General features: G+C 38.9%; 1 protein-coding gene across 7 annotated transcripts in view; it reads left to right on the plus strand.

Moving 5' to 3' along the window:
• The first annotated feature begins 1,712 nt into the window (after positions 1 to 1,712).
• CTNND2 (catenin delta 2) overlaps positions 1,713 to 15,069 on the plus strand; it is a 251,115-nt gene continuing 237,758 nt past the window's right edge. For all 7 annotated transcript variants that reach the window (XR_015794248.1, XM_025164960.2, XM_088131557.1 and 4 more), the window contains exon 1: positions 1,713 to 2,224. Coding sequence is in view for 6 of the 7 variants with exons in the window: in XM_025164960.2 (XP_025020728.2) it covers positions 1,837 to 2,224 (388 nt within the window). In the remaining variant the exon portion in view is untranslated. The remainder of the gene's footprint in view (positions 2,225 to 15,069) is intronic.

Genomic DNA, 15,069 nt, shown 5'->3' on the forward strand with positions numbered 1-15,069 from the left:
GAAAGGGTAGATAAAAGATTATGCCTAGAAAGATATGACATTCACACATACCCCTCAATTGTGCAAAGTCACTGTACTCCACTCATAAGACTTTCACTGAAATCTTCTTTTCCAAATGAAATTTCAAAAGCAAATTTATTAAACTCAGAACTGGTTGGAAAAAATTTGGAGAATTTTTTCCAAATGGCATTTAAACAACTAGATAAAATAAGGTTTGACCAGTCAGTTGGCCAGCTCTTTCAAGGCAAAGGGAGGAGTTCTTAAGAGATCAGAAAACAGATCCTCCAACTTGTTTCTGTTAGGTAAGGGGGTATGCACTTTAGCAACTGTTCCCAGGAAAGAGTGTTCCATAGAGGTTCTCCCTAGGTGTATCACAAGAAACACTGAGGCTAATTAATGATGCAATGATTTCCCAAACTGTAGTCTAGAACTGGAACCCTATTCAATAATTCTAAGTAGAACAAGGTGCCAAGCATCCTAATTGCTTGTGTTACATTCTGGGAACATGCTACTACACACTGATGGACTGCTTTCAAAAGGGACATTTGCTTTTCTTTTTCTTTTAGATTTGTAAATCAAAGAAGCTTCAGTTATTTGAGAGTACAAATAAACATTGTTTTCTGCTTTTTATTTCTTACACTGCCTTATATTGTTTTACAAAATTGAGTTTATTATAAGCCTGTAAACGAGGACAATAAATATTTCTATTGCAGCTAGTGACAAACCCCAGGCTAGGTAATTTCAGACACTGTATTTCTTAACACACGCATGAAAAACTTGTATTATGTAAATGTGAACGTTATATGCATACAACAGAACTGAAGGATTACTAGCAATTCTTTCTGTGGGTAGTACATAAACAGTAGCTGCTGCTTAACATGCGGTAGTCCTTAGAATAATATTTTAATGTCTGTGTATCAGCTAAGGCCCTGCCCAAAATACGCTCATAAGTGAGATTTATTCTTTGGTTTCAGTAAACTTCAGTTCCCAAGATCCTCTTGAGAGAGAAAATTACTTTAAAGTGCACAGTGCGCTTTGTACCACTTATGAAAATGGTGCTTTACCCAAATATGATTATTCGGAGCATAAACCTTGCCGTAAAAGTCGTTTCCTTGTCCATTTCTCCAAGTGCTTCGGCGTAGAAAAAACGGCTTGAACGCCAAGCCCTTAAACATTAGACGACCTTATTTCGGCTACGAGGAGGCGAAGGACGTAGTTGTATTTATCATCAGCTACAAATTCGAGCGCGTGTAGTAGAAACAGGCCTTCGAGTAAACATGGCCAAGCTGGGGTTTTCACCGAGTTTTATTTAACATAAAACCAGAATATATGCAAGATGCCCGAGACGTGCTTAAGCAGTGAGCAACGAGCCGAGTTTTGGTCTCGCCCCGACAGCAAGATCATTTGCGCGGTATTCAGTGTTCTCAAGCCACGGTAAAGACTCGAAAATCTGCTGTGGGGTGCGTTTAATTCCTTCCGCGGTTCTCCGGAGGGGAGGCGGGGGGGAGGGCCGGGAGCGGGCTGGCCAGACGGCCTCCCTTCGCTGCCTCCTTTGACCGCCTCTTGTCTGCCTGTTTACTTGCTCGTCTCCCCGCCCATCCCCCTCCTCCGCAGGGCACCACCGGCCGGACTGCCCACCTCGCCGCCTCGGAGCCGCCGCCACCCCCGTCGCAGCCGCTGCCCAGGGAGACCTTCGCGCCCAGCCATGGGAGCGCCTTCCACTTGCCGGACTCCTCCTCCTCCTCCTCCTCGCAGCAGCCGCCGCCGCCGCATTCACCGGCCCTCTACTACTCCAGCTCCACGCTGCCGGCGCAGAGAGTGAGCTCGCCCCTGTCCATGCAGCAGGTGGGCTCGCCTACCAAGCTCCAGCGGGCGGGCTCCGCCTCCGAGAGCGCCGCCGCCGTCGCCGGCGGGTACGGCACCACACAGCGGGTCTCCTCTCCCAAGCAGTCGCCCAGCCGCCTGGCCAAGTCCTACAGCACCAGCTCGCCCATCAACATCGTCGTCTCCTCGGCGGGGCTCTCGCCTTCCCCGATCCGGGTCACCTCCCCGCCCACCATCCAGTCCAACATCTCCTCCCCCATCCATCAGCTGAGCTCCACGATCGGCACCTACGCGACCCTCTCGCCCACCAAGAGGCTGGTCCACCCTTCCGAGCAGTACAGCAAACACTCCCAGGAACTCTATGCCACGGCCACTTTGCAGAGACCCGGAAGCCTGGCAGGTGAGGCGGCGTGCTCGCTTTTCTTTCCACCCCGTTGAAGTCGCGTCCTTCGCGGTCCGCTGGTACAGACCTGTGACCCTGATAGATTTGAGATTTTCGTGGCGGGGGGATGGTGCTCTCGTTCCCTTTCCTCCCTCAGGTCCTGCCTTAAGCGATTCCTGCTTGTGAACTAGTCTGTCCTAGCGTGCCGCCAGATAATTGACGATCGTAACAGAAAATAAGGGCCGAATAACAGATTGTCTATTCCCAGCCGTGCATGCGTAGCAGTACGGTTTTGCTGATTTCGGGGGACTTGTTATAAAGCAAGAAGTATATTTAGGCTTGTAGCCTTTGCTGTTGACCCTTAACATTCCTTTCATTCCCACCATACTCTCCTTGCCAGATAGAAAAGCGCTAGGGAAGAAAGTTTTTCTTTTAAATTAAAACTATAGTATATTCCTTGAAAGAATGTATTGTTTGTTTGTTTTTTACTTTAGCTGGTATTGCATTCAGTTGTGCATAGCTATGCTACCAAACAGAATTTTAGAATGCTTTCTTGGTTCCAGTAATATAAAAGTGTTTGATAAGTGCATTAGTTCCCATTCCTTAGGAAGCACCTGGTTGTTTTTTTTACAAAAAAAAAACTTGCAATTGAAGAGCTGTTATTGATGTTCTTGGTAATCTGATAACTAAACTCTGTTCTTTTCAGCAGGGAATTTTTGCTGTTGTAAAAATCACTTGAAAGATACTGCTGTAACACCAGCTGTCATGCTCATGTGTTCTGTCATCTGATTTATGTGGCTAAGTGTGGCACTTAAAAGAATTAGCTGGGAAGTGTTTTACTAATACCTGGCATATATTCAAGTAATTCCCCTTAAAAAAGCAAAAAAACAAAATAGCAATCTATTTTAACACTGTGCTGTGTTACTGAAAAATGAGACAAAATTAAGGAATAGATTTATTCTCTAAGTGTATTTTTATTATATTCCACTCTTCAAAGGAACAGGTTGTAGGCTGGATTAAGAGCTGGGGGAAATCCTGAAAGAGATTATTGGCAAACTACTTCCATAATTCTGTCAAAAAACCTGTGTGGATTCAGTCACTAGGAATCAGTCTTGACTTGAGGGGATGTCCATATTTGAATACTTGTTTGCATACTAATGACCTACATTTGGTGGTTCCAGTCATATGTCCAGCTCTTGAAAGGCCCGCTTAATAAAAGACACATAAGATTATTATGATATAGAATGATCTGTGGGGTAGTTGTGGCCATGGTTAGTTCCAGAGAGTGGCAACTATTAAGGTTGCATGTTGTTTCAATAATACTAACGCTTTCCTTTTCCATAGAAGTGAAGAAAGTTGGAAGAAATGTGAATGAATGTTCAGTTTATGTCCTTTACAGCTTACAGATGTAGGACTGTCCCCTGGTGGTGTCTCTTGCCTGAGGATCCCTACAGGTGCTACCTGCCTGGGGTCCTAAAAATAGTGTAAATTATCTTTTGTATCATATTGTTGAATACCCATTCTGCCTCTGCTTAGCATACAAAGGTATTATTTACTAAGCCCAGCAACTAGATCGACTCACTAAATTACTCTTAGCTAACCTGAGGCCATAAGACAAATGTTCATAAAGCCTCTAAACTAATCTCAAAGCCAAATGCAGAAAATTGGTTCAGACCTCTGCTAAGAGTGGTGACCTTTTCTGCAGCCTGCAGCTTGGAATGGAGAGAACATAGTTTCGGAAAGGGGAAAAAAAAAAAAAAGGATATCAGAGAAAATGAGTGTCTACATCCAATTTTGGCTCTGGCCCCAACCACTGCTTGTTTCAGTCTCACGCAACAGACTACCCTGAGGGGCAGAAAAAAAGATGGCCTGCACTGACTGATAACTCTGCTCTCGAGTTGTATCTGAGAATGCAAGGACAGCTCCTATTTGAAGTAGCAGTGATCGAACCTGAAATGATTTGCATGCAAAGGATTTCCTGCTCTGTTGATCTACAATCTTTCAGCAAGCAGTGGGTCACTTATCATAGTTACGTATTAGTCCTTAAAAAGTATCTTTGTGATCCTTTTTGCAGTGATTAAACAAAAAAAGCTGAGGCTGTAATGACAGATTTGACTCATCAACTCCCCCCTTTTTTTTTGTTCTCATGCTGCTCTCTGCTCCCATTCTTCCCTGCTTCTCTTCTTCCAAAGGCCTGCTATTCCTTTTTTGGCCAGTAGAGGGAACTAGGTATGTCTCTTTCTTGCCCTGCAGTTCTTTGTGGGACTGCAAAGCTGAAGAGAGGCCAAGGCAGCTGGCATTCTAGACACTATTGAGTTTAAAAGCAGCAACAGCATTTCTACATTTTCAAATTAGGAAAAGTAAACACGTGTTAGAAAAATTCTGACTATTCATTTGACCTACCCTGTACATTCTGGATGGCATAAGATATAGGTTAGATGTATTTAGAAATTAACAAATATACTAAAGAAATAAGGGGGGAAGATTACATTAATATACAAAGTGAGCAACATAAAAATGCCCCATGGGTCATGAAAATAATTTCCTTAAAGATGCCCGTCTTGTAAGAAACAAAACAGATTATTCTATCTAATCCCAGAGTAGATGATTATTTAATTGAATCCTCACCTGTATAGCAAGAACATGTGTTGTGTTTCATTGTTTTTGTTTTGTTTTTTGCACAGAAGAGTTTGCTAACTCAGCAGAAACATATGGGAAAAATGCAAATCAACAGTTTCTAAAAACAACCCTATTTATCTTTGATAAGCGAGAGAAACTACAATTCAGTTTAGGCTCTTGTTCCTACTGAAAAGTTAGAGTGTGCTTGGAATCAGAAGATCTGAATGCCACTTGCACTTAAGTGGTCTGTTTAACTGAGTACTGTCTTTTCTGTTGTTGCTATCAACTACTGATGTATTTTGCTTTTTATAGGAGAGTGGGTGAAAAGTTTGTTCAGTGGGTAATAAATGTCATACTGTATACTGCATATAAGGGACCAGTTTTTGTAGACACATTTTGTGGAAGCTACGAATGAAAAGCAAAATTTTAAGTATTGAATAAATTAGCTGTAGTTGCATATCTTTTTGTGTTTATTGTTTCAAAGAAACTTGCAAGCCTTTAGGAGTAAACAGTCCCTTTCACAGTACTTGAGAAATAGCATCCCATTTCTTCTCATCAGCCTTTTCACATGAACGGTTTCTTGGCTGGCTGGTTTGTTAGAAAGATCACTGAGAAGACCTTCTTTTGGAGGCTGGCACCAACACACACCCACAGTCTTCGTATAATTATGAATCTTTTCAAATTGGTAACTAGGGCATCTTGACACATTACATGTTGTGTGAAAAAGCCTAAAGGTGACCAATAGATGTTCTGAAGATGTAAATAAAAAAAGATTAACTTCAGGTCTCTTGAATACCAAGTGACAAACTGGAGTTTTATTGCTATTTGAAAAGGTGAAGCGCTCTTGTTGACCTATTTAATTTTGAATTCAATATGGTCGTGATTATACTATATGCTTATAACATTCATCTGAGTTACTGCCAATCATCCAGTTAATTTGTTCTGTAATTCCAACATTATCTAACAGTCTGTTCAGAGTTTGAGATTTAAAAAAAATATATAATCCATTCATGCTATCAGAACTAAAATGCAAAAATCTGGACAACTACTAGATGGAAGCAGAGAGTTTTCTGAATCTTTTTCTTGTCCTCAGGTGGCCTTCTGGATTTTTTGCAGCCCAAATCTGGTAGCCCTATCATTACATTAAAAGACTATTTTGAATCACTTGTTTCCTAAGTAATCTTGACATTTTACCTGGTTCTACAATTTGGGTAAAGTGGGATAGAAAGTAATAGTAACCACAAAATAATTTCTTTCAAAATAGAAAAAAAAATAGTTTTGTTTGTTTGGCTTCTTTATTGTTGTCAAAAGTGGGTTTTTGCTTTATATATACATGCTAGAAATTCAAGCCTTGTCTGTTCATGATAGATTATGACATCTCAAGAGAAGAAATCTGAACAAGTCTTTTGTTTTTTGTTTCTTAGCACTTACTTAACTCCACTGACTAATGACCTCTTGAATCAAAGGATGTCTTTGTTAAATATAAAACACTGCCAGATCTCTTCAGTTAAACTCTTTAGAATCATGGTGCCAGAACTTAAAGAGGTGGGATGGAGATTCATTTAAAGGAAGTATTGAAAGAAATATTAATTTGCCTTTTTACAAATAGGAACAGGATTTTTCACAGCTCACCTTTAAAAAGTAATGTTGATCTTCATCTGAAAAATTAGATCTCTGTTCTTGTCCCCTGAAGGCAGTAATACAACTTAGCATACAGTAACTGCTAACTTTTTAAACGCTAAGTGATCATAGCTGTAACTTAACTCTGAGCTTCATATCTTTTCGGCTTACTGTTTAGTCCAGCTTGCTTGTGAAAGTGGTGGGTATGAGTGTCTAATTTCACAGGTTTGCTTCTTTGAAAATGCTGCCTGATTAGAAATGTGTGCTGTTGTGTAGGGATATCTTTAGGTCAGTTTGATATGGAAGAATTAGCCTTTTGCCACTTTTTCACCAAAGCTGTTTAAAATAGAGAGCATGTTTAGGTTTTGTGTTTGCGTTTGTAGTCAGTGTACACATTCTGTGGATGTTGGGAATTCATGGTGTATGTTGGATTCTTTGGAAGTTGGGAATTCATGATGAGGCCTTCGTCAGTATAAAAAAAGGTATGCTGTTTAGTTGCAAATATTTTGTTTTTATTTATTGTGATGATGAGTATCTGTGGGACTGCTTCTCCCCAAGAGTATGTTCCCATTCCACTAGGTCTGATAGAGTGGGCATGCCTTTGGGACACTCTCCCCCCTGAGATCTGGCAGGCTCTTACCCTCCTAGCCTTTGAAAAGCCATGAAGACTTAGCTTTTCCCTTAGGCACTGGCGTAGTGTGAGACTGGAACCCAGAAAGGTTTTTTAGGAATGTGCAGGGACGTGTGGCAGTTCAGGGAGCTGTGAGTTTTCTGCACTGATTTTTCTGTTTTTATTGCTTTTATAGTTTGTATTGTTGTTTGTGAGCGGCCCAGGGTTATGTTGTATAAGATGGGAGGCTATATAAACTTTTAAATAAATACATAAATAAAAATAAATATACTGCTGGTTCAGATACAGAATTCTGGTATAGAAAGTCATAATTTATTGAACAGGGAATGAATGTTAAGTCTGTGATCCATCCCCTTCCCTCATGGGTCAGTTTTGATCATCTTAGTTTCATAAACCAGTTTTCTGTTTTATCTACAAGTAATAGGATTTATATCTGTTTACTAGTTGAAACCATGGGTTATTCCTGGTTTCCAATTTCACTTAGTAAGCTAACATTAAACTTCAGTACTCTCTTTGCAGAAAAATGGGAAACTGGTTTACAACAGGGGACGGCATTTTTGTTGTCTCAAACTAATACTTGCATTTTCTCCCACATCTCTGTTCTGTTTGCTGTAATGCTTGATGCTGACCTAAAGCATTTATCAAAAATAGATTTGAAATATATCTGTTGCTTTAAAAAACAAAACAAAACTGTAAATATGAAACCAAGACACTGAAAATCTGTGTAATCATTATATTTCTTGAAATAAATATTTCATGTGATCTGAGCAAGGGCTAGCTTTTAAGATATTTGTTTGATATTCCTGGGCTATACTCTTAGTGCTGAAACTGTTGTCAGCTGAATAAAATATGGTGTATGGTTTGGCTTTAAAATATGCATTATCTCAGTTTTACTGTCCTATAAATAAGCTCTTTGTTGTCTTTCCCATTATCATTTTGGGACTCATTTCCACAAGTTTGTGAATGTTGTATATTTTGAAGATGAACTAGAATTAATGCTCCATACTTTGTAATATTATATGTCTGTGCTTCTTGGTCAAGAGGTACTTTGGCTTGAGTTTACACAGAGGGAAGTTTTTGCTTTCTTCTTCCTTTGCAATGTAAGACTTCAGTTTGGAAGTTTTCTTTCCCCGCCACACAAGTTCAAAGAAACCTTGGTCGTGTCTGGTACAAGAGCTAGTTTTGTAAAATTGTTAGTTGCGGTACTGCCCATTTTTACATGGTTTTCCTTTTGGATCTAAACTTCAGCTAGATTCATTTCTGCATAACTTTGCTTAAGATTAGGCTGTTATCTAACTGTCACAAGGAACACACATTCTGAATTTTCTTCAGTGGATTTGTACTAGTGGGTTAATTCTCCTTTGCTGAATATGAAGTTGTCTTAGCACTTATGAGCTTTTCTAGAGAGCATTCAAATACAACCAGCCTACTTTGAGGGGGCTCTGGCTTATATAATTCATTCATGCATGTTGGTGATGTCATGTCATGTGCCTTGCCTATTTTTCACAGTGAATTGTTCTTTTGGAGAGCCATTTGGACATGTAATTGCACTCCCACCATAAACAAACACATGTAATAACAAAACAGTGCCTTAGATCTAAATGGGATCTATATTTCTTTCAAGAAACAGTTAAGCAATTTGTCTCAATTACTGAAGACATATTTGTCAGACAAAAATTAGTTGGTTGGATGGTCTGGTCAAGTAAGAGTTTAATTGAAAATTTGGTTAATATTAAGGAACAATTTCACATATCTTCCACAAAATGACTTGATCATTCTAAATGCTATCTTTGCATATACCAATCTTATTTTACATTGCAAACTGGGGAAGAATGCTGTTTTTATTTACTTGCTATCATTTGCATTATCTAGTCTAAAGAAGGTATATTGTTCACATTGAGTGGGGAAGGCAGTAAATTTCCTTGAATTTCCATCATATTTGTCAGGCAAAGAGGCAGATAGTGCTAGAAGACAACAGCTGAGGTGTGGCTGTGGCTGGGGCTAGTTCAAGAGTCATCAGTTACAGTAGATCTGTTCCACGTATTGCATTAACTGATACAGCTAGGTTACCCAGAGCAAGGCACTGGCAACTTGTTCAGCAATTAGCAGGATTATAAGAAGGTCTGTTGCCATATTTTATGCTTGCTCACTAGGTGAAGACTCTCCTTCCATAATGAGGAGTAAGGCATAGGCAAATCTAACTGTTGGGCTTCTCATAGGCATGGCTATACATAATCAACTCTCAAGACAACCCCTTATTTGGTAAAAATCTCACAGAGACATCTAGGCTATGTTAGTTTCTTTATTGCAGGCCAGATTGAAGCTGTATACATATAAAAGTTCTGCCTACTGCAGTACATGGACATCAAAGCTTATAGATACTGTAAGTGTATGCCCCAGGGTTTAAATACTTGGTCTTTTCCTCCTACCTTTTCAAGTCAGTGGAAATCTGGTCATTCTTTTCATGGGCCTGAGATTGGGACTAGCACTTGTTCAGTGTTTCTATATGGTTCTGTCTGACCTGGGAACGGCTGATGCTTGCCTTACAAGCTGTAATGGGCTGTGAGAATAATTTTGAGGAAGAGGAGGAAGAGCTGCAGCCAAGGCAGCGGTCAGATAGGAGAAGTCTCAGCCCAAAGCACGAATGGAACCTGAGAAAACGTCTCAGACTGAACCCTCTCTAGTAGTCTTTAGCATAAAGGCACATTCAGAGTTGCAAAATTCTCTTACTGTAACGCTATAATAAACGTAGTTTTCATGTTTCAGGTGTTTGGTCTACCTTGAAGGGCTGACACCAGCTTTGTTCTAACATTATCTGTACTATACTATCTTTTTTTTTTCTCATGTAGAATATACAAATACACTGTTGGCTGAAACTATTTTATTGCGTGCCATCAGAGTACATACATAAACAAATATTTATTAATGGATCTTCTTGTATCCAAGATTAAATTTCTGCAAGTATTTTCAGATTTGGTGCTCTGATATTCCCTTATGTTACTTATTAGCTTCTCCCCATTTTATGAGAACAGTATATGCTGTATGACTGTCCTTTAAATAAAAAGGAGAATATAAGGTTTCTTTCAAATTAGAGTAATAACCATGAAGGATAAGTTGCAGTCCTTTAGCTTTTATATATACTATTAACTTTTAGATCAAATACATTAATGAATAAGGAGATGTTTTTTCTGCTTAAAATATTAGATTATCTATATTATAATGTTGCTTCTAGACAGATCTTCACTTCTTTACGTGAGTATGGAATTATTAGTATCTTTTATCCCCACCTGCAAACCCATTTAACATCTGCCCAGAAGTTAACATGTCAGCTGGAGGATTCCACATCCCATTCCCCCATCACTATAGCTATTACCTTGCTGCAAAAAAGTATGGCTGTTGACATTCTTCCTTTCATACTGCTCTGAAAGTAACACGTTCCCTGCTTTTAACAACTCTTAACACCAAGCTGCGCTCTGTATTAAACAGAATAAAGATGAACATAAATAGTATGTAATGCATCTGTTTTATTAAGTTGAGTAAAACTGTTAATATTGTTGTTGGCAAGACTGAAAGGAAGCAGTACTGTCTTCCTGTATAGAGACATCTGTGCTATTTTCCCATGTAGCTTTTCTGAAGGCTGGATAGTATGGGGGGTAAACACTTCTGGGATACTTGCCTTACCTATTTTATTTTATTTTATTTTAATTTAATTTAATTTAATTTGTTAAATTTATATGACTGCTAGCAGTGTACAGTAAAACCAAAAATTAAAACGTTTTGCAAATTTATTAAAACAATAAGCATGAATAAAACAAGACCACAAGAGGAAGATATTTACATACAGTATAACCAGTGTGTAGGCTCCCTATTACCAGGGGATCCCCGGGCTTGCTGAAAAAAATAAGTTTTTGAGAGCTTTCCGGAAGGCCGTAAGACTTGGGGCCAACCTCACCTCAGGAGGAATGATGTTCCAGAGGGCGGATGCCACAGCAGAAAAGGCTCACCTCCTAGATCCTGTGTGGTACTGAATTCATTTGAACTACCATCAGGTAACTTCTCCCATTGCTTGTAGTTTTTGGGAAGCAATGTGTGGTTTTTTAAAGTTAATATCTACCTGCAGAAGCATTGACAACCCATTAAAACTCTTGCTGTCACTGCTGCCTGATTATTTCTTTTGTAATTTGCAGGCAAAAGCCTTATCTTGGTCCTGTGCAAGCATTTCTGCCATTTTATACAGATAGCCCACTTTATATATTTGTTACATACGACAAAATTGAAAGAAGCACTATGGAGTTATGTGGGAACGACAGAATTAGTTTCTGGTAGCACCGTTACAGAATGAATATATAATACAGTAGTGTATTATATATAAGCATATTATCACTCTACCCATATGGTCTCCCAGTCATATGTCATTTCAGTTGTAAGCATTTATTTTAAAAACAGTGGTTATATTGTAGCAAATTATATGAAGTACAGAAAAAAGGACATATTTCCATACAAAAGATAATATATTATTAGTAAATTTAGCCATTCCAAAAAAAGTATGTGATTGAGTGTTTGTTCATAATATGTCATGAACAACATTGGGAGTTCTTTTAATGCTAAGAATTTAGTAGCAGACCTTTAGTAAGCTGTTAACCTGATATACGCATTACATTCTAAAGTTTTCATAGTACTTCCATTTTCAAAGCAACTGTTAGAGCTTTACCGTGCCTTCCAGAATCATGCTTGCAGTTACTACACTTTGTAAGATTTAATTCTGAATTACAAGACATTACTTTTTACTTAACCGTCCAAGCAAATGAAAGGATTGCTACTGATTTTATGTTTAGTATTTCAGATATTTAGTTTTTATTATTAATTATAGCACAGGTCAGATATGAACATAACACAGGAAGAGCCAGCATTCTTTTACACATTAATTTAATTTGATGGTACAATAGATACTTTCCAGTTGGTTCAGGAATCCTGACATTTTGACCTGGGTGCCACATTAAGTTCCCAGGTTCCCAGTATTATGGCTAGAACATTAATTTTTCCAATTTATGTGAGAGTAATTAAAATCAGACCTTACTACAACAATTTCACCCTTGGATGTCTTCCTGATTTCATTTCCCATCCTATCATGGCACAGTAGCTTATATGCAACTGATGTTTTTTGTTTGTTTTGGTTTGGTTTGGTTTTGGGGGGGTTAGTGTCTGCCACTAGCTTGTTTTAGTTATACTCTCTTTTGTACCAAAGTTTCTTCATCCTCCATTACTTTCTGGCTGCACTCTACTAATTTTCTCCATTCCATCAGTTTTCCAGTATGTCTGTTATGCCTTTTAAAACTGAGCATTCCGACTCAACATATGGAAAACAGTTGACTTACTCTATAATAATTTGTTTTACTCCCATTTACACCTTATGAAACTTAGTGGACTTCTGTTTTAGTTAGATTACTCAGTGTATAAATAGGCAGATAAAAATGATATGTGTTTGCTATTTTGCCAAAATGAGAGATATTCCTGTATGTCCATTTAATGGTGCATGTCCTTTACCTTTTCATTTAGATTGACTCTGAACTTTTTCAAACATAAAAGACCAAAGTCAATAAAATGTCATAGTATGTATACAGTATTTCCACCTATAGCCTTCAACATAACTAATTTTTATGCCCAACCAGATTTTGGCTGGTATTTAAACAGCATCCTAGCATGCCATATATTCTTTTAATCTGAGGAACCTGCCAAAAACAGAGTTGTCAGATTTAAAGAAAGAAAATAGTCCTTCATTTTTAATAAGAATAATAAGGCTGTATATGTAGAGGGGATTAGCATAACTGTCTGAATTTATTTTTCTTAGGACATTGGATTTCATCCTGTGTGCACAGCAGGGAAAGGCAGCTTGCAAGCCTGATATACCCCGCTTCAGTACTTTATTTGTAGTGTACCTCCAGAGCACCCTTGGGAATATACCTAGCTGAAATGGCTATTTAAGTGTTTTGGGATGTTAAGGGATTTTAAGAGCCAAAAAAGGTGCCTTGAGTTTTGGAGAGGCATAAGGTGCCCCTTAAAACTTCCAGATTGCCAAATTGGGGTACTTTTTCTCATTTGGGTGAGGAGTTAGGCCTTAAACTCAAGCCTTATTGTGTTCATGGATGTTTTGAATGACCAGGTCCCTTCTGGTTAAGGAGGGACTGGGGGAACCCTGTAGGGGCATTGTGAGGATTTTCTAGGCATCAGGCTAGCCTTGAGTTGGACTCCAGCTGGGCAGGTCCTATGGAAGTGATTAAGGCATGTCTTAGCTTGGTTATCGAGGAAGACTTCAAACTGGTTGATTCTGAAGGAATGGGCAGGTTCCTTGCTGCTGTGAGTTCTGCCTCCTGTGTTCTAGACCCATGCCCCTTCTGATTGGTTAAGGCCTCCCAGGAGGTTGCATGCAGTTGGATCCAGACAGCGATTAATGCCTCTTTGCAGGAGGGGGTAGTTCCTTCTGCCTTGAAGGAGGCAGTGATGTGCCTGCTTCCCAAGAGGCGATTAATAAACCCGACAGTCTTGGACAACTTTAATTCAGTCTCCAACCTTCTCTTTCTAGGGAAGATTGTTGAGAGGCAAGTAAGTGCTCAGCTTCAGAGGGCTCTGGATGAAACAGATTATCTGGACCCTTTTCAGTCAGGGTTCATGCTGGGTTATAATACTGAGACATCATTGGTAGCACATGTGGATGACCTATGGAGGGATGGGGGTGGTATGTCCATCCTGGCCCTACTGAATTTCTCAGCATCTTTCAATACCACCAACCATGGTATCCTTCTGGACCAACTTCAGGGGATGGGAACACGGGCACTCTTTTGCAGTTGTTTTCCTCCTGCTGCTATGGCCATATCACATACCTGTCCTATCTTCTCGTTCTCCCCCTAGCCAATCAAATGATCTTTGACTGCTGGAACCATTTACTTCTCTTGTGCTGTTAGATCAGTCAAGATTAAAAAATCTCATTCATATTCTAACTGTGGACAGGTGGCCATTTGACATATATAACAGAAAACTAAATGAGTGAGCAAGCAATGGGGAATAAATCTTAATGAACAATGTCTGCTTGGGTATTTGATACTCCAGGGTATTTTATTTTCAGTCTTGGCTTGAAGAAGAGTAAGTATTGTGATCCGTCTCCCTTTCCAGAGTTCTTGTCCACCAAATGCGCCAAATTTTGAATATTTGCATCTGCCTTTGGGACAGGTGAGGGATTTTACTAATGTCCTGCCTGTGGTCTTTTTTACTGTAGTGATTTCAGACTTGGTATTGAACTTTTATTATGGAAGATCTTGGGACCTGGTGATGCATGCTTGAAGCCATTTAGTCTGTTGTGGCTTAGAATTTTATAGATGTCATGGAATTATCTTACATAAAGAGATCATACCCTGGATTTGTTTTTGTTTTTGTTTTTGTTTTCACTTGTATAAGGAGATAATGATCTAAAAGTGGGAGATCTAATGTATAGTCACAGAAAGAAAAGTTCTGTATGGTATATCCTTGTCCTCATGGACAAAAGACGAGAAATAAATGTAGCAGGTAAATCATCTTTTTTGATGGTATCTAGGTTAGTCATTGTGACTATAAATTGTATTACATGTTTATAGACCACAATTCATAACAAGGCTGCAAGAGAATATTTGTTATAATTTTAATTCAGTTTATTAATGGTGTGTGTTTAGCCCTTTCTCATGGTAACAAAATATGATGACATTTGTCTTTGTACACATCCAGAAAGATTTGTTGCAGAGAATTATGCAGCCCTTCTCTGTGTTATAAACTGGGGATATAAAGTAATACTGGGCTGGATATTATTTAGTTGCTGCTAGAGGCAAAGAATATAATCTTTGGGAGAATAGAGATCTAATTAACTGCCATAAATTGATTAGATCTTTAATCCAATCTTGTTCATTTTAATCCTTTAGCTAAATTTTGGCCTTTTCATTTGCGGTGTTTCTAAGTAAAAATATCTACA

Source organism: Python bivittatus, unplaced genomic scaffold, assembly GCF_059951505.1.
Source record: "Python bivittatus isolate LINGU-HERP-01145 unplaced genomic scaffold, Pbiv_v1 ctg000960_np1212, whole genome shotgun sequence".
NCBI classification, from domain to species: Eukaryota; Metazoa; Chordata; class Lepidosauria; order Squamata; family Pythonidae; genus Python; species Python bivittatus.